The 25,108-nt window shown below is 37.5% G+C and overlaps 1 protein-coding gene across 1 annotated transcript in view; it reads left to right on the top strand.

Moving 5' to 3' along the window:
• The window catches only part of MYOM2 (myomesin 2), a 164,184-nt gene that overhangs the window by 40,813 nt on the left and 98,263 nt on the right, over positions 1-25,108 (top strand). The window contains exons 6-12 of the mRNA XM_006882903.1: positions 4,042-4,130; positions 4,211-4,261; positions 4,674-4,838; positions 14,950-15,111; positions 20,061-20,202; positions 23,772-23,971; positions 24,636-24,689. Of these exons, the coding sequence (XP_006882965.1) occupies positions 4,042-4,130; positions 4,211-4,261; positions 4,674-4,838; positions 14,950-15,111; positions 20,061-20,202; positions 23,772-23,971; positions 24,636-24,689 (863 nt within the window). The remainder of the gene's footprint in view (positions 1-4,041; positions 4,131-4,210; positions 4,262-4,673; positions 4,839-14,949; positions 15,112-20,060; positions 20,203-23,771; positions 23,972-24,635; positions 24,690-25,108) is intronic.

Here is a 25,108-nt window from a genome sequence, read left to right as displayed (position 1 = left end):
CAGGATAGAGCAGGGTTTAGGGCTGTTGTGCATAGGGTCGCTATGAGTCGGAAATGACTCGACGGCACATAACAACGACAACAACATATTAACATGTATTAATGTTGATAGCAAAATTGTACTAATTATGTAGACTTACACAACTGATTATTTGATATGCTTTCAGTAAATTGTACACTTTGAAAAAATCTGAATTAGCAAACATTGTCATAAGTCTATTTGCAACAATAACACAAAAGAGTATCTGCTCGGCTTGCTTATGTACAACCAAGCACTTGATATATTTATCATTTTGGTTTTCAGATTAGTGGTTTAAGTTCATGGTTTTATGAAATCCTAGTTAATTGTTCTAATAGCATACTAAATTACTCTGTCCTACTTCCTAGCTCTCGGTTTAGTGCTTGAGATCTTAAAGGCAAAGAACAATTTGTCTCTATTCACCCAGTGTAACAGGCAAAGAAGAGTTAGGAATAGAAAGAAATTAGGAAATGTGTGACTAATTGCTCTCATGAGCAACTCTTTCCTTTGCCATGAGACCAAAAGAACTCGTTGTTACCCAGGTACTATCACTGAACATTTTGGTCAAAGATTTCACAGAAGGATTGTGACTGATCTGTGATGCAAACAGATGTATGAACACTCATGCTTATTGAGTGTTACTCACATGCTTACTCACAATAACAAAGAGATGGAAGCAGCCCATGTGTCCATCAACAAATGAATGGATAGAAAAACTGTGGTACGTTCATACAAGCTCATACAATGGAATATTACGCATCATTGAAAAACAATGAATTTGTAAAACACTACACAACAGATGAGTCTGGAAGTAGTTATACTGAGTGAAATATTTCAGTCACAAGAGGATAAATACTACTTAAGACCACTGTTATAAAATAGGATCGACACAGGTGTAGAGGGTGGGGAGAATAGGGAAAGAGTGGATAGAGGATGAGCAGTACCCTGGAACAGATGAAGGAAAGGACTACCTGGAAGAAATGTTTGATTAGGCATTTTATGTGTGACAATTAACAATCTGGAACAAGAAATGCATTACAAAGTGAATTAGAGGAGAGGGGGGAAAAGGAGAAGTGAAGAAAATGCACATCAATGAATGAATGAAAACCCAGCCGTTCTGTAAACGTGCATTAAAGTTTTCAATAAAGAAAAGAAAGATAAAATACTCTGAATATTACACTACAATGCCAAGAAACCAAAGCAAAGAGAAGAAATCAAGAAGTTAAGGAACTGAACAGATTTCAAAAGACAGCACAGGAAGACAAAGCAAAGTATTATAATGAAATGTGCAAGGAGCTGGAGTCAGAAAATCAAAAGAGACAAAGTTGCTTGGTGTTTTTAAGCTGAAGGAACTGAGGAACAGATTCAAGCCTTGAGTTACAATACTTAAGGAAGCTGAAGGCAGAATATTGAATAACTCAGGAAGCATCAAAAGAAGATGGGAGGAGTACACAGAGGCACTATACAGAAAAGAATTAGCTGACACAGAAGAATATCATGAAACAACATATGATCAAAAGGCAATGGTGTTGAAGGAAGAAGTTCAGGCTGCCCTGAATGACTTGGCAAAAAATAAATACCCAGAAATGGATGGAATATTAATTGTCATATTTCAGCAAACATGCGCTGCCTTGGATGTGTTCACCAGATTATACTAAGAAATCTGGAGGACAATTTTTTGGCCAACTGCTGAAAGAGATCTGTATTTATTCCCATTAGAAAAAAAGTGACCCAACAGAGTGTAGAAATTATTTTATTATATCACTAATATCATACATAAACACGATCTTGCTGAAGACTATCCAGAAATGATTGGAACAGTACATAAGCAGAGAAAAGCCAGATGTGCAAGCTGGATTTAGAAGAGACTGTGGCACTAAGGACATCATAGCCAACATTAGATGGATCTTGGCTTAAAGCAGAGAGGAAAGCCAGAGGAATCTGTGTTTCATTGACTATGCTAGACATTTGACTGTGAGGATGACCAGAAATTGTTGCTAACATTGAGGAGAATGGGAATCCCGAACAGTTAGTTGTGCTCATGTGAAACCTATACTTGGACCAGGAAGCAGTAGTAAAAGCAGGAAAACACTGCATGGTCCAGAATCAGGAAAGCTTTGTGTCAGGGATGCATCCTATCTCCATACCTTTGCACTCTATATACACGCAGAACAGATCATTTGGGAGGCTGGGCTTAATGAGTAGGAATGTGGCTTCAGGATTGGAGGAAGATTCTTCAATAACCTGCATTGTACAGATAATATAACCTTGCTTTCTCAAACTGAAGAAGACATGAGACATTTGTTGCAGAAGGTCAAGGACTGTAGTCTTCAACATGGATTGAAATTCAGCATCAAGAACACGAAGATTTTCACCACTGGGGCAATTGGCAGCTTCATGATGGATAGAGAAGAGATTGAGATTATTGATAACGTCAGCTTGCTTGGTTCCACAATCAATACTCTTAGCACTCAGGAAATCAAAAGATGAATTGCCTTGGGTAAATCTGCTGTCAGTGACCTTTCTAGAGTACTGTGGCGCAATGACTAAAATGTTCCTGATCCAGGCCATGATTTTTCACAATTACTTGCTATGCATCAGAGAGCTGGGCAATGACTAAGGATGACAGAAGAAGAATTAATGCCTTTGAGTTTTGGTGCTGGAGAAGAGTCTTGACTATAACTTGAACATACCATGGACCATGAAAATACAAATAGGTCTGTCTTGGAGAGGGCAAAACCAAGTTTCTCCTTGCAATGTAGGATTTTGATACTCTGTCCCACATACTTTGGGCTTGTGGTCGGGAGGGACCCATCCTTGGAGAAGAACAACATGCTCAGAAGCATGGAGGAACAGTTGAGGAGAGGAAGACCCTGGATGAGATGGATTGATACAGTAAATGGGTCTATGGTGGTAGGTGTGTCAGAGTCAGTGAGACTAGCTCAGGACAGGGCAGGCTTCAGAGCTGTTGTGCATAGGTTTGCTAAAACTCGTAGTTGACTAGATGGCACATAACAACAACAATAACAACTAAAAAAATTAGATAAGAATATTAGGGAGTAGGAGAAAGAACATCTCAGGAAAAGAGAATGAGAATGGTGACATAACTGGGAGAATGCAATCCATGTCACTGAATGGTACATATAGAAACTGTTGAATTGATGTGTCTTTTGCTGTGAATAGTCTTACTACCACAACAAAATAAATAAAATGACATAAATGTAAAAACTAATAAGAATTTTGATACAATGTAGAAATGGTGTAGAAATATCTCAATGAAGAGTATATTCAATAATTTATCTGCATTCAAATAATGACTCATTCTAATAGAATTTATTTTAAAAAAGCAGAGACCATCTGAAGCACAATCCATAACTGTTACTGTGTCCAAGTATTAGATGGAAGAGTTGGTTAAAATTGAAATTGGTAGTCTGCCTTGAACTAACACGTTAGTTGATTTGAAGACTTATTATCCAGGGACCAAATTGTTCTCAGGTTTTATTTTTACCTGAGAGAAATTCCTTGCTTCTACATATAGCAGTCACTGGGTTCTCTGATGCATGTGCATTTATTGTTTCAGCATGAGTAGTTTTTTTAGGCTATAGTTGATAGAACAGGAGTCTTCCTTTTGGCAAGAAAAAACAAACTAATTTTATAGAGATAGAAATACAGGCTCGAAAAAAAAAAAGAAATACAGGCTCAAATTTTGCTTTGAGATTTCTCCTTGAGAATAAAACTAAGATTTTTAAGAAGTGCCAGTAGTAGGTTTTGTTTATTTTACTTCAAAGCCAAACCATAGACCAAAATAAAAGTTTTCCCATGGTTTGTAATTAATTCTACTGTGGTGTATGCTATTCCAAGGACTGAATTTGCACTGGTCTTAAGAACAAATCACTCATTAGCACATGATCTTGGTTGTAGATTTTGCTTTTGAAGAATACTTTTGTTTAAATTTGGGCTACCAACTACTACAGAAAACTCTCATTACATACCTAAACGTTGTCTTCCCTCCCCTCTTTAAAGGGCAAATTTTGATGATACTGCAACATATACAGCAGTGGCAACTAATGTTCATGGACAAGTGTCAACCAATGCTGCTGTGATGGTGAGAAGTGAGTATCGGCTCCCAAGGGAAGAACTGTTCATGTTTTCTTTATTCTTTCTTTACAATGTTCCTTTCATTCTTTCACAGGATTTAGACCTGATGAAGAGCCCTTTTTCTCCGTGGGACTGCCAATTGGATGCAAGTATATTTTTCTTTTTTGTGTAGAAAATTGTAAAAAAAACCACCCCAAACTAATGTATATTTAAAATTATTTTCTGAATTAAGTTATTTTTAAATCATATGTTAAATAATATAATTTCCCCAAATAAAAAAATTTTGGAAGTGATTTAAACCTTAAAACTCTTTGCTTGTAAGATGTTGTTCAGATTCAATATTGCTTCCGTGATCATTCATGACTTTACCATCTTCCTATGACACACAGGATGAAATAAAATTCTGTAGCTTTTTTTTTAATTCTTCAGGAGGGATTCTTTTGAGACAGCAAACATAATGTCATGGTGATGAAACGTAATTTTGTGCTAACAGTATGTTTATCTGTTGTGTGGAGATCATCTTAACAGCCTGACTGTGTCTGATCCATTTTGTGCAGTGCCCTTATCGTCTGTGATCCCATATACTCACTTTGATGTTCAGTTTTTGGAGAAATTCGGGGTAACTTTTAGGAGAGAAGGAGAAACTGTTACTCTCAAGTGCACTCTGTTGGTCACGCCGGACCTGAAAAGAGTACAGCCGCGAGCTGAATGGTACCGTGACAGTAAGTACTCCACCAAGCCCAGACTTCCCAGAGAATGCTTCAGTGCGAATAAAGCTGCTTGTATCAATTGTCCTTATTTTCAAATTCCTGGTATAAGAGTAAATTTTTAAAACCTTACAGTCGCTTTGGGATTTGCCTCAGCTACCTCTAAGATTTTCATCTAAGCATTTCCACCGTATTAGCTACAGGTAGCAAAGCCAACTAATTGAGTGGCTAGTGAGAACTTGGTCACAGTGTCACTGACCTTGAAATTCATCCAAAGGAATTGCTGAGAAGTTAACTGGGAGGTATCTGAATTTAGAAGAGTTGCTCAGAGAATTTTTTAATAGCTCTATAAAAAAGGGTGACCGAAAAAATGAGAAAGGTATTATTTCTTCCTCACCCGGCTAACATTTACTAAAGTTTATTATGTACTATACCATATTCTATGTGTAATAACTCATTCAATTATTATAACAATCATGGGGGATAGGTACTACTATTAACTCTGTAATACAGACGAAGAAATATTGATTATGTGTTCAAGGCTCTACCACTGGGAATTTGAACTTGAGAATCTGGTTCCAGAGTCTTGGTTCTTAACCACTATGCAACAACACCTTAGCTGTTACAGATAGTTCTTTTCCTCTATATTTAGGGGCATTCTAGAAGCAAATTTCCCCTTCATTTTCTGTGAGATATTGCTTCGAATTAAAACTTATTTTCTATGGACCAAAATTCACTGAATATTTTCCATGTGGAAGTTCTGGCGGGAGAGTTTATTATGTGTTGTGAAGCTAAAGTTCAGTGGTGCAAATCCACGAGCTCCTCCATAGGGCAAAGATGAGCAGTCTCTTCCTATAAAGATTTGCAGCCTTGGAATCCAATAGAGGGCTCACATGAGTTAAAACTGACTTGACAGCAGAGGTTTGGCTGTTTTGGTTTTATTTTCTATGTATTCATTTACTCAACATCTTACATAATGCAAAATATTTTAAGGAAACTTATCAATCTTTTCCTGCTTCTAAAAATTTGATAATTTAGTTGGAGAAAATAGCACAAGATTGTAAGGGAATGCCCCTTTGTAGTATAGGAAATATTCCAGAACAAACAAGATCAGTCCCATACCTGGGTATTGGCCATACATACCTATTGAGGGTGACATAGCAGGTTAGAAGAAAGGAAGAAATCATTCTTGAAAAAGGTGAATGAAGCCAATAGATGGGAAGGAAAAATCTTATGTGTCAAAGCAGGAAAGCAGGAAAATATAAAACATGCTCTAGGCACAGAGAATATATTTGTGACCTTGTACTTAGCAGACTGGGAATGGATTGCTAGGTCTCTAGGGGAATTATCACCTAGGATTTGCTATTAGAATAGTTTTAAACATGGTCATTTTTCATGCTTTATGAGAAAGATAGAAAATGGGAGGGAAAGTTTGACAGAGAAGTCTGTGTAAAAGAAGTGGAGTAGAGAAAAAGTGTAAGGAGAAGGAGAAGGGATAGGAGGGGGGAAGAATATTTTGGTGGCATAGAAGTTTTAGCAGCGTATTATGTTCTTTTTAAAAGAAATGAAATTTATTTTCTAGTGGCTATGAAGTACTTGGAATTCTGGAGACAGCATTTAAAAAAAAACCTTTGACCAATTTGAGTGGATTATCCATAGACACACAAAATATTCTTATTCTGACACTTATTCTTCCCTTTTGAGTTATATCCTTGTGATATTTGAGTAGGATTCAATCATAGAAGTAGCTACACATTAGTCGGCATAATCAGATCTTCATGACTTTATTATTCAAATGTAAGGCAATGGAGACAGTCAATCCTCTTTGGCTTATTTTTAGACATTAAAATGCAAGGAATATTTTTGACTATTTAAAATTGATAAGCTGAAAGTCACCAGGTGGCTAGTAAACCCTAGAGGCAATGTCAGTCAGCTGAATGAAACCCTCTAACAGGTCTGAAGAAATTAACTATGCTAACAGAAATTCTGGAATTACTGACACAATTTAAAATGGATTAGTACTGTGAAGCAACTGTCCTGAAGTAATCACAAAAGAGAAAACCTCAGTTACTTATAATAAAACCTAAAACCACTTTGGGGTGTGATTTGCACTTGAGGCTGACTTGGTGAGTAATAATAAGGTAATTACAAACCATGCAATGGGTCTCAGTTCCTGGAACTGGCTTCTAAATAGACATCCAGCCAAAGTTGAGCAGTGAATTTCACCTGTGGGCCCTATTGGCTTTATATATATTGACAACGTATTTAATAATGAGAAACAGTATTTCCTTTAGTGTGAAGAACTTTGCCAAAGAGAAGCAGGTTTCCGAGAATGCTTGCCAGATTATATGCACACCCATTGTGGATAAGCTGATCTTATTTTAGAAATTCAGATTCATTCTGAAGTTTTGCATATCCAAAGTTATGCCCCAGTGAAGGGTGTTTTCTGGTGTATAATCCACTAGAGACTCCCAGCCACCGCTTTCGTCTTTAGAAATGCTGTTCCTGGCAAACACCCATGGACTGCTAGCATGGTAGCTGCATGTTCTTCAGAAAGTTCAATGGATCCTTTCAATGAATCTCACAGCAATCTGATCTTCAGACAAAACAATTCAGTGCACACTTACTGATACTGACTTCAGATCCCTCCTTGAGAAGTCTTTGTTGCTTTTATTGGGTGCTGATGGGTCAATGTCAACTCCTAGAGACAAAATATACAACAGATCAAAACCTTGAGTAATCTTGTTCCATTCTAACAATCTCTGCCATGTTTAAGCCAACTGTTGCTCAGCAAAAGTAAAAGCAAATTTAAGCTTATTTTGAATTCACACATCTGATGGAACATGATATTCCCATGGACGTGGAAATTAATAAACCTGATGCCATATCTTCCATCATGTTGTTGTTAAGTGTCGTCATGTTGAGTACAATTTACAGTGTGACCCTATGAACAACAAATCTGAACTTTGTCCTATCGTGCACTATCTTTATCATCCTCAACACATTAAGTCCTTTGCTGCAGACACTGTAACAATTTATCTCATTGAGGGTCTTCCTCTTTTTTGTTTTCCAAGCATGTTGTCCATTTCCAAGAAATAGCCTCTTCTAACAATATGTTCAATGTACATGAGATGAAACTTCACCATCTTTGCCTCCAAGGAACATTCTTTGTGTACTTTCTCGAAGACGTATGTGTTCTTTTGGCAATTCATGGGATATTCAGTACTCTTCTCTAATACCACAAATCAAATCCATCGATTCTTCTCCTGTTATTCATTGTGCAGCTCTCAGATGCAAAGCAGGTGCTTAGAAATTCTGTGGCTTGAAACATGCATACTTTAGTCTTTCAAGTGACATCTTTGCTCCTTAAGACTTTGGAGAGATCCCTGAGAGCAGACTTTTCCAAACGAACATGTTTCCTGATCTCTTGACTGCTGGTACCAAGGATGTTGACTGTAGATACAAGCAAGACGAAATTGTTGACAATTGTAATCTTTTCTCCATCTATCATGATGTTGCCTATTGGTCAAGGGTGAAGATTTTTGTTTTCTTGATGTTGAGCTGTAATCCATATTGAAGGCTGTGGTCCTTGATCCTCTGCAGTAAGTGCTTCAGGTGCTGATGGCATAGGGTTGCATCTGTTATTCGGCACATGTCAGTTGGTATCCCATTTATTCTTGAGGCCTTATTTTTTGCCAATGCCTTCAATGAAGCTTGAATTTCTTCCTTCATCGCCATTGACTATTTATCATATACTACTTCCTGAAATATTTTGTACAGTGACTCTGTGTATTCCCTCCACCTTTTTTGAGGCTTCCTGATTCATTCAGGATTTTGCCCATTTAAGCATCTCTCAGTATTCCAACTCAAGTTTTGAATTTGTTTTTCAGTTCTTTCAGTTTGAGAACTGCTGAACTACTTCTTCCTTTTTATTCTCCAACCCTAGCTCTTATTATATCCCTTTTGCTTTGTCTTCTCGAGCTACCCTTTGAAACCTGTCTTTTACTATGGCATTTCTTCCCTTTGTTTTGGCTTCTTGACATTGTAGTGAAATTTTCAGACCCTTCTGACACTCATTTTGGGCTTTTCTTTCTCCTCTGTCTTTGTAATGACCTTTTGCTCTTTTCATGAGCGATATTTTTAATGACATTCCACGATTCACCTTGTCTCCACTTCTGAAATAACCAGCCTTTGAAAACCTTCTGAACAATTCAGAGGAACTCTGTTGGATATAATATTAGAAGTAGGACCTTAGAGTGGGAGATATTAAAAAATGAGGAGGAATAGCTGTAAACATCTATTAATAATTGGAACATGGAATCTACAAAGTAGGAAAATAGGAAGCTGTCAACAATGAAATAGAATATATAAAAATAATTCTAGGTATTGGTGAGGGTGGCATTGGACATTTTGAATCAGATAATCATGTGATCTACTATGCTGGGGATGAACAATTGAGGAAAAATGATGTTGCATTCATACTTAAAAAGGCCATTTCAGGAACTATCCTGAAGCACAATGTTATGACTGATAGGATGCATAAAAGCAAGACTTGTTGTACCTCTGTTAGTCAAATATGCACACCAACCTCTAAGATCAAAGAAAAGGAAATTGAGGAACTCTACCAACTTTTTTAGTCTAAAATTGACAAAACATTCATGATAACTGGAATGTAAAAGTTGGAAACAAAGTAGAAAGATTGGTAGTTGGAAATTATTGACTTGGGGACAGAAGTAAGTCTGCCATCAGAAGTCTTGCATTTTAGCACAAGAGACAAACCAATGATACCTGATTTCTCCTGGCAGGGACACTCTCAAGGGAATGTAGGGCATGTGCATCATAGGGAAAGGGCGTCATGTTGTCTTCTATCTCTGATCCATTCAGTCCTTCTACAAATATTGATTGCATTCCTGCAGGATGTTAGGCTCTTTTCTGGGCCCAAGAAATCAGGAGTAAACAATATAAACAAAGGTTTTAGCTTTATAGAATTTATATTCTACTCTGGATGACAGGTAAAAGGGGAGAAAAAGAAATAGGTAATGTAATTCTAGGATCCTTCAGTGGTGGAAATAGTTTAATCTCAACTGTGAACTGAAAGATTAACAGTTGAAACTCATCTGGTGGAACCGTGCAAGAGAGCCTTTCTGAACTTCTGTGTAAAGATCACACCTGAGAAAACCCTATGGAACAGTTCTACTCTGTAACATTTGAGGTTGCCATGAGTGAGAATGACCTTGATGGCAATGAGTATCACCAATGAGACAAAGTCAGCTAACTAGATGGAGAGGGAAGAAGTACTGACAAGTAAAGCAATAAAAAAAGGATCTCTCCGAAAAGGTGATGATTGTTAAGAAGACAACTAAATAAAGCCATGGGACAAGATTTATACATATCCAGAGCATTTCAGATAGAGATGAGAACAGAGGCAAAGAGCTTGAGGTAAGGATAAAAAACACTTGCTTCTTTAAGGAGCAGCTTGAACCATATGCATGGAGAGGAATGAGTAGGTAGGGAGGAGGACTTACGGTTTAAAATCCGGATGGTGAGCATCCTGCTGGGGAAGTTAGATTTTATTTTATTGTGAAGGGAATTTATTGGAGATTTGGGGCAAAAAGAGTGATGTATGACATATAACATAAAATCATGTTGTAGCAGTGTCCCCTTTATTTTCCCCTCAGTGGAGAACTGAGTGTCAGGCATGTTTTTATACATGTTTTGGACCGAGATACCATTTAGGAGACTGTGGTGGAATCTGGAGGCAAGGTCATGGTAGCTTAGACTCCTTAAGGAGGTGAGGCTGGGGGTGGTGAGAAGTAGTTGGTGTCAGTACTTATTTTGCTCTAAAAGGACTTCCTGAAACATTGGAAAAGAGAAGGAAAAGGTTACTTGTTGTTTCTGCAATTTTAGCTTGAGAATCTAGGTGGCTGGTAATATGTTACTGAGCAATGAAGTTTGGGTACAGAAGTTAGTTATGGAAGGGGAAATCAAGATTCCGTTTTGGGGTTGTCAACCACAGGTGAGTTGGGCCCTATTCAGGATGGCCTTGATGGATTCAGGATGGAGAGTTACAGAGCAGAACGACTCTGGAGGGTTTTCTTGACGATAATCCTTCCAGAAGCAAGTTTTCAGGTCTTTGTGCAAAGCCACGGTGTGGGTTGAAACCTTCAACCTTGCAGGTAGCAGCTACTACCTCTCCCACCCAGGCCCTTGGATTCAATTTTAAGTATGTTAATTTTGATTAGCATACTTGCCTGTAAGACATCCCAGTGGCATTGTTGAATAGGCAGAACAGTCTATGAGTCCGAATCTGAGGGAGAGGTCAGGACTAGAGAATTAAGTAATGGGAACCATTGCCATAAAAAAGTTTTTAAAACCATGGGATAAATTTGGTTTATCTAAGGTATGGATATAAGTGAGAATATACCTGAAATAATAATCTGGGTTTTTATTTCTCTAAAATGCTTAAATAGATTAGTTAGATTAAATGCTTGGGATAAATTATAATGATAACAAACAATCTTAAAGATTTCTGGTGGCACACTTGGTAAAGTGTTCATCTTTTAATCAGAAGGTCAGCTGTTCGAATTCATCAGCTAAGGCAGTCTGTTTTCTTGAAGATTTATAGTCTCGGAAGTCCTATGTGACAGTTATACTTCTGTCCTACAGGGTCACTATGCAGCTTGCTTGATACTAGTGGGATTTTGAGTGGCACAGTGGTTAAATGCGTGGCTGTTGGCTGAAGGCTTGCTGGTTAAAATCCAACTAGAAAATTTTCAGAAGAAATATCTGGTGATTGCTCTTATAAAGGTTCAAGTGTAAGAAAATCTATGGAACAGTTCTACTTTGTCACATGGGATTGTTACGAGTTGAAAATCAACCCCACCAATTTTAACAAGAGTAACAATTATAATTTAATATTAACTATATGACAGGCTCTGTGTTGTTGTTGTTGTTGTTGTGTACCATCAAGTCAGAACTGACTCATAGCTGACCCTCCAGTGGGTTTTCAGAGGTGGTTAATTGCATGGGAGGAGGTTGCCCATCCTTCTTTCGTGGAGCAGCGGTGACAGGCACTACTAGTAGTTTTTATTACCTATAACATTAAAAATTATCTTTAAAGTAGATGTTGTTGCTATGTGTCGTCGAGTCGTTTGGGACTCATAGCGACCCTATGTACAACAGCCTTAAACCGTGCTCTATCCTGTGCCAATCTCATTGCCTCTGACACACCCATCCCGAGTACCCCAGTCACTGAATCAATCCACCTCATAGAGGGTCTTCCCCTCCTGCGCTGTCCCTCCACTCTACCCAGCATGATGTCCCTCTCTAAAGACCTGTCTCTCCTTACAACATGTCCAAAGTATGTCAGACGAAGCCTCAGAATCCTTGCCTCCAAGGAGTAGCCTGGTTTAACCCTCTCTAGGATGAATCTGTTTGTTTTCTTGGCAGTCCATGGTAAATTCAATACTCTTCTCCAGCACCACAGCTCAAAGGCGTCAATTCTCCTTCTATCCTCCCTAGTCATTGTCCAACTCTCTATATATATTGCAGAGCCATCAGAGGACTAGTGTTATGTGAGCTTCTATTAAAAATGAAGTAGACTTTGGTACCCTCTTATCTTACTTTGTTTTATTAATATGAGGAAACAGAAGCTCAGAAATGTCAATTATTTTTCTCCTGTAATCCAGAAAGAAAGAAAAGTAAGAAAGTAAGTGATGAGAGCTAGAGTTTAAAAATAGTTGATGAATTCCAATGTCTCTTTACTATGTCTCTTAGACAAACAATAGACCATTTCTGATGGACTGAGTTTATAATATGGGCTCCTACAGAGGGAGCTCTGGTGGCCTGGTGACAAGCAGTTGCACTGCAATCCAGAAGGGACATGGTTTAAGTCTACCAGCTGCTCCAGGGGAAAAGGATGGACCATCTCCTTCCATGAGATTAACCTCCTCTGAAAACCTGCTGGAGGGTCAGCTATGAGTTGGTTCCCACTCTATGGCATACAACAATACAGAAATAAAACTATGAGAACTAGAGTATAAAAACAGCTGGTAAATTTCAAGCTCTCCCTACTATGTCTATTAGGAAAATAATAACCCATTTCTGTCTGTCTGGATTTATAATATGTGTCTCTACAAAGTTAAGCAACACCTAGTAGTATGAATAAGAACAGATAAAACAAGGCAAATTATCAGTCTAAATTGGTGTGTTCTGTGAACCTACCAAAAAGAAAAATTAACATAGATTAGCATTATCAGAGCAGGCGGCATGGTAGAAGGAGAAGCCAAACTTGCTCTGAAGGAAAAAGAGGTGATAGGGAATGGAGGCGCATAGACAAAAATTGACATCAATTCAACCTCCAAAATTTAAGGTTTAATCAAATGCCCACTTTTGGACTTGTTGGTCAATACTGACACCAATTGCCTACTAGGTCAGATCTCACAAGTTCAAAACCACGTCTTTCAGATTGCCAGTTAAGCAGACACCAGTGGCAAGTTTGGGAGTCCACACAACACCTTTCATTCAGACCTGCTCACCACAAATTATGGTTTTTCCTAATTTTCTTTGGGTTTTTGCACCTTCAAGCTTGAGCCTTTCCTGTGTTTCCTCATTTTCACCTTCTCGTTTTGGTTTGAAAACTCACTTGAAACCCATATCTATTATAGAAAAAAAAGATGCAAATAAGGATCAGCACAGAGTCACATGGGGTAGAGTATAGGAAGGGTTCTAATACAGAACTTCTCAGTGACCATAAATCATCTGGAGAGTGTTCATTTCTTAATTAACTATCACACCTCACTGAACATGCAGGATCTTCTCTTAAGGATAGCTAATATCAGACCTTGGGGTTATCTTCTGTCTTACACAGCTCCCAGTTGATAACATGTACCCTGTGGTATTGGCTTTAGGCTCAGCTGGCAAAAGTTTGCACCATTGCTTGTGAAATTTCAGAAAATACTCTTCGGAACCAAAGATAAAGGGCAAATGGCTCTCTGTAAGGTGACTGGTTGATTCCCTTACTGAAGGGAAAGGATTCCAGGGAAGTGTTTCATCTCATATTTCAACTAACTGTAGGAAATGTAATCCGCATCAGAGCAGTTATTTTGAGAGGGCTTATGAAAAGGAAAAATACCATCAGGGCAGAGTCTAGGTTCTGGAGGATATGGCTACTGTAGATGAATGATATACCCCTACAGGCCTGGAGGTCCAACTGCAAGATTTTTGTTTTTAGTGAAAACAAAATAATAAAATGAGATGAAGTTGTTTCCTCCAGGTTTTCTAGGCAAGTCATAAGCATTCAAATGCAGCAGAGGGGAAGAAAAAGGTTGTCACCAAAAATGAAGAATTAAAAAGGTACTGCAAGGTTGTTTAAACTTGGACACAAATAATTTTTCCGAGTCTGATTCTTCAATTTTGTCATTTTTACAAATTGTAAAAATTTTCATGGCTCTTTTTATCTATTGGTGTTTTGTTGTTTCTAGATCACATTATGTGAGGACTTTTCTCATTTGTTGTTAAGGCTAAAGCTTGCTTTTTATAAAAGTGTTTATTTAAAATAAAAACCTAGAATATTATGAATAGATTAGGAAACTGGAATTTGGAGAACACCTGTTCAGCTGAGAAGCAGAGAGCAGGGAGATTAACCCTGAACACAAGGGAGCTCTGGTGGCCTAGTCAGTAGGGAGGGAGTTGGTTGAGCTGCTTATCCAGTGGTAGCTCATCTCTGTGGTTCAAATCCACCATTAGCTCTTTTAGAGAAATATGGGCAATCTTCTCCAAATCAATTTACAGCATCGGAAACCTGTGCAGGGGTCAGCTGAGTTGGTTCTTAATTAAATTTAACAGTGGATTTTTAGTTTATCTGAATATAAAGCTTGTGGTATTCTGAGTCTATCTTGAATCATTCAGGATTATGACCTTTTGTTCCATGTTGAAAATTTCTCTCCAGAGTTTATCGTTTATTTGTGTGGGCTTTGTGCAAAACAGTTTTTAGATTTTTATGAAGTCCAAGTTTAATTTCTTGGTGTCAGACTTCACAATCTCCCATCTGCCATGACGTTGTACAAATTTTTTATTTTCTTCTATTCATCTCTGAGATGATTTTTGAATTTTAATATTCTTTCAGATGTGCTTGTGAAAGAATCAAAGTGGACGAAGATGTTCTTTGGAGAAGGTCAGGCCTCTTTGTCATTCAGCCACCTGAATAAGGATGATGAAGGCCTCTATACCTTGAGAATTGTTTCAAGAGGAGGAGTGAGTGACCATAGCGCCTTTATGTTCGTTAGAGGTAAGCGTGTGTGGGTGTGAACATTGTTACAGCAAGGGCCAAGAATATGCAATCAGCTGAGATCTCATAAAGACGTGGAAAGATAAAGGGAGCTAAGCAAAAGGGATAGGATGCCTGAAAATTTTGAAAAAAACATTTTTGCTTCTCAGGAACTTAGCTGATAACATTTTTTAGGTGAACAAACATCCTGAATTACATCTTGGCAGTAAATATCCAGTTCTGTCAGTTAATTTCAAGTCATTTAGACCCTCCATTGGGTGTCCAAGACTGTAAATCTTAACAGGATCAGTCTGCCCATCTTTCTCCTGCAGAGAAGATGCTGGGTATGATTCTTCAATTTTTTGGTTATCAGTGTAACATTTTATACACTAAACCCCAGTGCTCCTTGACACTAAGTTGTGAGATATATTTGGAATGGACTGGAGTTGTAACTTTTCTCCAACAATTAATGAAATTATGAGGATTTACACAGTGACTCTTAGGAATAGATATGGATAAACATATCTTATTTACTAATTCTTGAAAGAATTTAGTGCAAGAATATAGATGGTTCCACAGGATGACACATCTGATAGGGAATACTAGGTTAGAAATTTCTTTATGCCTTCCTTTACCTCTTTCACTCCGTCTAAAATTTTACTTTAAAAAAGAAGAGACTTGATGACATCTGGTGTTATTGTCACCACTACCTTCAATTAAGGTAGTGTTTGGGATAATGACAATCTTAATATTAATAAAATTATTAATAATAACTCTAGTTTGTAGAATGTCTTTGTCAGGAAAAGTACTCAGTGTCTTGGATGTGTTGATACATTTAAATCCCCACAATAGCCCTATGAAATTGTTGTTAGGTGATGTCTAGTCGACTATGATGCATAACGACCCTGTGAGCAACAGATCTGAAACTTGCACTATCCTGTGCCATCCTCGCGATCCCGTCATGCCCAAGCTCATTTCAGTAGTTACAGTGTCAGTCCATTTTACTGAGAATCTTCCTCTCTTTTCCTGACCTCTCCTAGCAGGAGATATATTTCTAAGTATTAGTTCTCCTGACAACATGCCCAGTGTCTTAGCAAAAGAAAAAACAAAATTTAGAATAATTCCAGGAACAATGTTAAAGTATGACTATATTAATTATGTATGTATTTTATTATAGGAAGCTCTGGTGGCATAAGTTGTAGGTTTTGTGTTGTTAACCCAAAAGCTATGCCTGACTGACAGTTTGGATTCACCAGCAACTCCATGGCAGAGATTGACAGGCTCCTCTCATTTGATTTACAGCCTCAGAAACCCATGGAAGGTCAGCTAAGAACTGATTCCAACAAGAGAGTAATGCATTTTTGAATTGAGAATCAAATTGTATTAGATGAAATATACTTTCATTTATAAGGAGCTCTGGCAACTTAGTGATAAGGAGTTGTGCTCCCAAACTAAAGACAGGCTATTCAAATTCATCAGCTTTTCCTCCCATGTGATTTACTGTCTCTGAAAAGCCTCTGGAGGTTCATTTATGAGTCAGTCCCCATTCAAAAGCACAACAATATATGTATTTTTATGCTATAGAATTTAGTATAGACATAATAGTGTAAGAATTTTTTACTTGTTTTGTCCTTGTTTTCAAATAAAGGTGTGAGGCCCTTCTCTAAAGTGAAAGAGCTGGAATTTAGATTTAGCTGGGCCTTGGAACTTGAAACTTCCTTTTGCAAAGTTGAAGTCCCAGCTGTTGGCTATTATACCACGGTTCAGAGGGACGCCCAAACTCCATAGGAAATCCTTTGCTTTTGAGTCTGTTCTTACTCATGCTGATTCTTCATCAGGTTTTCTTTTCTGAAGCTATGAATCTTTCCTGCAGGAGAGTGCTCATTTTCTCTCAGAGGGTTTAAACATCTGATCTTTTGGTTAATAGTCGAAACAGTGCACTATAGCACACACATTCCTTCAGAAGGGTGAGCAGTTACAATTGTTTATGCACTGCTGGCCAGTCACGCATTTGATTACATCTACTAGCAGCTCCATGCGAGAAATATGGGCAATCTCCTTATACGCAATTTACAGGCTAGGAAACCAAGGGGGGAGGTTTAGCTATGAATTGGTTCTCACTGGACGGCAATGAGTGAGTGACTAAGGGATTAGTAATAACTGGCCTGAGTGTCTTGAATGCTCTGTCTCTCAGGATCCTCGGAGCTCTCTCTTCTACGGCTCCAGATCTCTGTGTTCTCATTGGCCCAGGACCCACTTCTTCTATTGTCAAGTGTTTTCATCTTTACAGCTTTCCAAATTAATATGTGAAGATAATAATATTATCTGTGCACTTTTTTTTAAATACCTATACCCAATCAGTTAGATGGAAGGATAAAGGAATGAGTTTATCATAGGGATTGTTGTTGTTTTTATGTGCTGTGGGTTAGGGATTATGTCCATTTTAAGAACAATGTAACAAGACCAAATAAATCAATGCATATCACCTTCCCTAGCCCCAGGAGAGAACATAAACTTGCAGTCTTTGATTGTAGTCACTTTCACAAAGTTTTACCATTTTTATTAGGTTGGCATTAAAATGTACCTTCTATTCTCTGTATAAGCCTTCTGGCGAGATGTTTCGCCCCATAAAAATGCAATAAATGCAACATGGCTTAAATTGCATTGCTTATTCAGCACCACCAACAGGAAGAAAATAATGCAAGTATGGGGGAGTTTAACCGTTGTGATTATTTTCTGAAGATTTTGAGTGCTAGAAAAAATATTTGGCTCCATGTCAAGAAATCCTTAGCTTTTAATATGCTAAAGAGATTTGAACAAGAAACTGTATAATGCTTACACTGCTAAGAATGTATAACATAACCATGGTTACTGAATAAATACATATTTTAGATAAGGAAATTAAATGTTCAGTGTATTAACTTTCTCAATAACATTGTTGGCTTTCACTTTTGCTGTAATTAAATTTGGAAACAAAACCTAATTGCATTATGATCATAAATAGGCTGTGAAATAAATGAAGTGGATATTAGCCCAAACAATTATTCAAAACTCGAAGATGTTTTTTATAAAAGTCAAGTATCCTTGTTGTTATGTGCCATGGAGACGCCTGTGACTCATTGTGTGCATTAGCTCTGAAATTTGCCCTATCCTGAGCTAGTCTCATCATCTCTGACAGACCTAATCCCATTTCTCCAGTCACTGAGTCAATCCATCTCATCCTGGGTCTTCCTCTCCCAAGCAATCCCGTCCCTCTACTCTTTCAACCTTTTAATCCCTAACCCACAGCACATAAAAACAACAACAATTCCTATGATAAATTCATTCCTTTATCCTCCCATCTAACTGACTGTGTATAGGTGTAAAAAAATAATGCACAGATAACATTATTATCTTCACATATTAATTTAGAAAGCTGGAAGAATTGTAACGATGAAAACACTTGATAATAGAAGAAGTGAGTCCTGGCCAATGAGAACGCACAGATTCACCACAGCTTTGGAGCCAGAGAGGAGGGAGCTCTCAGGGTCCTGAGAGAGCATTCAAGACAGAACATTCAAGTATGATGTCATTCTCCAAGGACTAGTCCCTCCTGGCCATGTGCCCAGAGTATGTAAGACAGAGGCTCAAAAATCCTTTCCTCCAGGGTTCAGCCTGATTTCACTATCTCCAGAACTGAGCTATTTGTTCTCCTGCAGTCCATGGTATGATCAACACTGTGTTCTCCAGCACCACAACTCAAAGGCATTGATCCTTCTTTTATCATCTTAGTTATTGTCCAGCTCTTGGATGCATAACAAGTAATTGTGAAGACCATGGCCTGCATCAGGTGCACCTTAGTGTCCAGACTGACATTGGACTACCGCTCTTCAGTACTCTTGAGAGGTCATTTACAGCAGCCTTTCCCAGTGCAATTCGTCTTTTCATTTCTTGATTGCTGGTGCTAAGAATGTTGATTGTGGAACCAAGCAAGCTCAAGTTATTAACAATCTCATATTCTTCTCTATCATCTATCTATCCTTAGCATTTTGAAATATAGAAATATCATTTAAGGGAATAGTGTTTAGGTTGTAAAAAAATAAGAAAACTACTTCTATTATTTTATCCATAAAACGTTGACAGTATGAATTAAAGAGACAGTAAGTTCCAATTTTGGATCTGATTATAATTAAAAATCATAACGCGAACTTGTTAGTTGCTTTGGGGTAGATTATAACTCCTAGTGACCCTAGTGAACCAAAGATTTGCACCTTGCCCTCTCCTACAGCATCCTCCTCGTCTCTGGTATGTTCAAGTTCATTGCTATAGTCATTGTGTCAGCCCACCTTATTGAGGGTCTTGTCTTCCTGTCTTCACTGGACACTCCTTATTTCCCAGAATGATGTCTTTTCCTGAGGTCTAGCACCTCATGACAACACACCCGAAGTCTGTGGGATGAAACCTCATCATTCTTGCCCTTAAGGAGCAACATGGATATAATTCCTCCAAGAGAGACATGTTCATTCTTTTATCAATCTGTGGAATATTCACTACTCTTTTCCAACACCACAGTTCAAAGCATTGATCCTTTTTCAATTTCCAACTTTCAGATGCATAAGAAACAATTGAAAATACCATGGCTGGCATGAGGCGCAATTTAGTCTGAATGAGTGCACTTCTTGGAGATATTGAAATATTTTTAGTTTTAGAAAAGTTTACTCTTAAATCAAACTCTCATACTGAAGAAAATATACTACTTAGACTTCCTAGGTGAATTACTGAGGCCCTATATTCATGCAAAGTATTGACCAAACAATAGATCAACTCAAGCAAATAGAATTTTGAGTTTGAAGAAATATTAATAGACTTTTAAACGACCATTTGCCCGAAAGCCATGCCACCCTGAATGTACTTGTTCTCCTCTAAAATTTCCCAGCATGTCTTTAAGTTACTATGAAATACACATGGTTTCTATGTTTCTTCCATCCCAGATGCTGACCCATTAGTTACAGGGGCCCCTGGAGCTCCTATGGATTTGCAGTGCTACGATGCAAACCGAGATTATGTGATCGTAACATGGAAACCACCCAACACCACCACTGAGAGTCCTGTTATTGGCTATTTCATTGATAAGTGAGTGCGCTTTGCATTCTTCCAAGGGTAATGACTTTTTGTAAATGAATGTTATCATGGAAAATATGCCTAGATATTTTTATAACTGTATATTAATTTTCTTATTTTGGGTTGGATCAAAGTATATGTATTTTTTCTTTAACTCCCTTAATAAACTAATTAGGGAGCTCTGGTGGCCTACTGTTAAAGAACTGAGCTGCCAACTCAAAGTCACATGGTTCTAATCCACCCACTGCTTTGCAGAAGAAAAATGAGTAATCTTGTATCATGTGATTTACTGCCTGTAAAAACCCACTGATGGTCAGCTATGGGTTGATTCTGACTCAATGGTACATAACAACAACAACAACAATGAGCTAATTGGGTAAATATTGTCAAGTTGAAGAAACCCTCATTGTGTAGTGCTTAACACTATGGTCAGGCTTCTACCCAAAAGGTTGATGATTCAGACTCACCAACTTCTCTGAGGTAAAAATATGGACAACCTATTCCTGTGAAGATCTACAGCTTTGGAAACCCAATGGAGGGTTGCTAGGAGACAGAATCAATGGAGACATCAGTGATATGCAATCTGGCATTTCTTTAAGTTGAAATGGAGCCTCTTTGCCTGTTTAAAACCAAATGAATCTCCCATCACATTCTGTTTCCCAGCTGGGCTGAAGGTCAGCCCTGTGCACTGAAGTGGGAAAAAGTGGAATGGGCTTAGCATTTAGGAGTGTCTCTTTCTCTACTAAGAAACAAAGAGAAGGCATTGTGAAATAGGGTGTCGCTATCAGAATGCTATCCCATCTATGTTCAAGTTTCTAGGCTTCCTCTACTAGGTGACAAGATTCTCTTCTTGTTTTCAACTATCAATTATTGGAGTTTCAATATATAAAATATTAGAATTTCTCTTTGTGATAATTACTTAAATTTAGGTCAGAGAGGTATTAGTTTTTAGTTTTTGTTAATTTGGTGTGTACTCATAGCCTTGGAAGAAAACTGAGCAGAGCCAATGAATTTTTAAAACTATTTCAATTTTTTTAACGTGGTAAAATATATAGAAAAAATTCATACTCAGCAATTTTTGCTTATGTGATTCAGTGACATTGGTACTATTTTTCAAGTTTTGCAATTATTTTTAGTAGTAGAATTATTATTATTATTATTTTACTAATAATTACTACCAATAACAGGGAGCTCTGGTGGCCTAGTGGCAAGAAGCTACATACAATCCCAAAGGCACACAGTTCGAGATGGTTGGATAGTCTCCCTCCATGCGATTTACTGCCTCTGAAAACCTGCCAGAGTGTCAGCTATGGGTCAGGACAACTCTACGGTATACAACAACAACAACAACAACAACAACAATTAACTATTAGCATACACTGAACATCTCTTTAGCAAAAGACTCCCCCAGTGAATTTATAAGAAATGTAATTTAAGCTTCAAATATGATTTTCAATCTATGGAATAAACCACAGATAAAAATGAATCTACAAAATGGAAAGTGTAAATGTTTGAATTGTGAAAAGATGGTTACTGATATTTAAGTTTACATGTACACATATATGCAGCACAATTGAATAAAGTTTCTATTTCCAGAAAAAAAAACACACACAAACTCAAACCAAGGCTCCTTGCTTAACCACCAATGTAATTTTGATATTCTAGAAACAGATTTGTGGTGTGCATTGTTCTGGTTTTACCTTGAATCAAAAGGCAAAATAAAAACCATTTTCTGGTTTCCTGTGGCATTTAATAATTTTTCCAAACATGTGGGCATAAAACCTATCAAGTGCCTTCTCAGTTAATAATTCACACTCCTTTCCCCCCTAGTAAAGAAAGAAAAGCAATACCACATTCTTAGAGGGGGAAGTTGGCTGTTTTTTTTTTCTGTACTCCCTCCCGTCCTTTCAAATTATGAGTGTTGTGGTTTTTTTTGTTTTGTTTTGTTTTATGCTACCATTTTTAATTTTAATAAAATAGATAATTTCATATATGAGTGTTGTTTTACATACTAAGGTGCCCCCACAAACAAACCAGCCCATTGCAATTTTAGAATTTACATGAAACAGTCTAAATAGTAGTTGAAAAAAATCCTTCTAAAAAATGCATGTATCATGCTGAGCTTGCAGAACCTAGACTAATTTTATGAACTTGCTATTTTCTCCTGGGACTCTCATATGAATTTTTTACACTTAAATACCTCAACTTGTGACAAATGAAGGTTAATCTCTTTTCCATTTCCAAGTGACTGGTTAGTACTTAATATTTTAGAAAGCTTCAAAATTCAACATGAGAAGTGCTATAGAAGTTGACATCTTAACATTACTTGACACACACCGTGAGCCTATATTCCAGTGAGAATAGATAACAGTGACTCAGGAAAGTGACACATTTGTTTAGGGATATAGGATATGTTTCATTTTCTGTGCCTTGGCAAAAGGCATGTTAGGAAGTTAATGGGAATCCTGCTATTTTTATAAGTCAGAAAAAGATCTCTCTCTCTTGCTCTATTACATTGTCATTGAGTTAAGACCGACTCATAGCTGTAGCCACTTCCTAATCAACATGCCTCCGGAAACTCTATGAATTTTGACAAATGACGATAGTTACAGAAAGGCTTCAGGCCTTTTGTTCAAAGGGTAACAATGAGTCTTGCTCAACTTGACGGCAAGCAAGAACAACAACATAGCTGTTATTGTGGATTTTCAGAGGCTATAAATTGCATGGGACAAGATTTACCATTTTTCTCCTGTGGAGCAGTTGGTGGATTTGAAACACCGATTTTTTTGGTTGGCGGTACAAGTCCTTACCCAGTAGGCCACCAGGGCCATCTAGAAAAAGAAATATAGGTGATACATTTAAAATCACTTTTTAAAGAAAATTTTCCTAAATGTATTTGAAGTGATCTACAATTCAAAATAATACAGATTCATAAATGTGTGTGTGTATACACAAACACACACACACACATATACTGTATGTTGCTGTTGATTGCCTTTAAGTCAAGTATGACCCATAGAGACCCAATGAACAAAAGGCCTGAAACCCCTCTACAACTATCAACATTTATTAAAGTTCATAGAGTTTCCAGAGGCATGTTATGTAGGAAGTGGATGCCATTCCTGCCTCCAATACACACACACACACACACACACACACACACACACACACGTGTATTATAATATTTGTTGATTGCAGTCCAATTGATTTTCAACTCATTGTGATCCCATGTGACAATGTAGAACTTCCCTGATATATTTCAACTCATTTTGACTACAGAATAGAACTTTTTGTTGGAGTTTTGTAGTCTACAGTCTTGATGGAAGCACATTGCCTGATTGTTCTTTTGGAATTGCTAAAAAGGATTCTAACCACCAACCTTTTGATTAACAAATGATTCCTTAACCACTGTGCTAATTGGGATCATTTTCTCTCTCAACATTTCTGAAATAGTTCTGCATTTTAAGGCTCATATGTATTGCTCTTTGTATAATGATAGATTTTTATCAATTTGAAAGACTTGTTATATAGCTCTCTGTGCCTGATAGATTTGTTGCTTTGTGCTTTTCTTAAATTTGAAGGTGTGAAGTGGGAACTAATAATTGGGTTCAGTGCAATGATGCACCAGTGAAAACCTGCAAATACCCAGTAACTGGACTTTTTGAAGGCAGATCTTACGTATTCAGGGTGAGGGCAGTTAACAACGCTGGTATTAGCCGACCTTCCAGGATCTCTGAAGCTGTGGCTGCTCTTGATCCTCTTGACCTCAAAAGGTTACAAGGTAGGTCACTAACATTTGAAGTTCTGACTATGACTGAGCAGCTTGTGGCTGTTTTCTATGTGACTTGTTCCTTTCCTTTTACTCTCCAACTTTGTGTGAGGCTGAGAATGTCTTCAAAGAATGAGCATAGCCCAGCAATATTTTACTGGTCTCTAATGTCTCCATCAATGTCATTTCAGGATTGGATATAGCCAGGCTGACATTTATTCTTTAAAACCTATGTGCTTCACCTTCTTAATGCTCTTTTCCAAAATTCACTTAAATTGGTTCAGAATTAGACCCTTAATATATTTTTAGTCCATTGGTGATATAATTTAAACATTTAATGAGACTTAGAAGGCCTTGAAACCCAGCCACTGTATTTCTGAATATTAATTCCACATGATACAGATTCCTTAATGGGATTGGTCCCTTAATTATGTTTTTAAATGAGCCACTATATCTTCCTTATTAGATGATCTTTTGAATCCACTATAAAGAGCTGAGACTTGTTAAATATTATTAGCACTGGTTCTAAAATACCAAGTCTGATTGCTACAGTGTATTGTGTATATTATGATCATAATGCCTAGGTGATTAGAACCTTGCGGTCAATTAGGAAAATTAGTGCTTGTGTTAGGAAGTCTTTAGATGTTAAATTTAGTATCAACATTTCTTTTTGCAGCAATTCATTTGGAGGGAGATAAAGAAATTGTGATTTATCAGGATGATCTTGAAGGTAAGCAAGTTATTAATCATTTGATTTGAGCTGTTTGTGCCCTAGGGTTTTAAGGAAATTAGAGACAAAATAAATAGAAAGGAGAAAATCACCTAGAAGGACACTTTTTACATGTAAAAATACAAAGGGCAAGTGAAACCTGAAAACTTAATGTCTGTGTTGTTCTGTGCTGCTGAACTGTACCCATTTCATTGCTGACCCTCCAGTGGGTTTTCAGAGGCTGTAAACTGCAAGGGAGGAGCTTGCCCATCTTTCTCTCACAGAGAAGCTGATGGAATCTAACCATGTGCTTTTGGGTTGACAGCACACCTCCTTATTATCCCTCGCCCACCAGAACTCCCTTAATGTCTATGTAGGTTTTTTTTAAAAAGCAACTTGTGGACTGTAGTGCTATTCAGTATTCTCAAGAGCACAGTTTT

Source organism: Elephantulus edwardii, unplaced genomic scaffold, assembly GCF_000299155.1.
Source record: "Elephantulus edwardii isolate Elephantulus edwardi_28Jun2011 unplaced genomic scaffold, EleEdw1.0 scaffold00025, whole genome shotgun sequence".
Classification (NCBI taxonomy): domain Eukaryota; kingdom Metazoa; phylum Chordata; class Mammalia; order Macroscelidea; family Macroscelididae; genus Elephantulus; species Elephantulus edwardii.
Note: the sequence above shows the minus strand (reverse complement) of the source record. Positions and strands in the feature narration are given on the sequence as shown.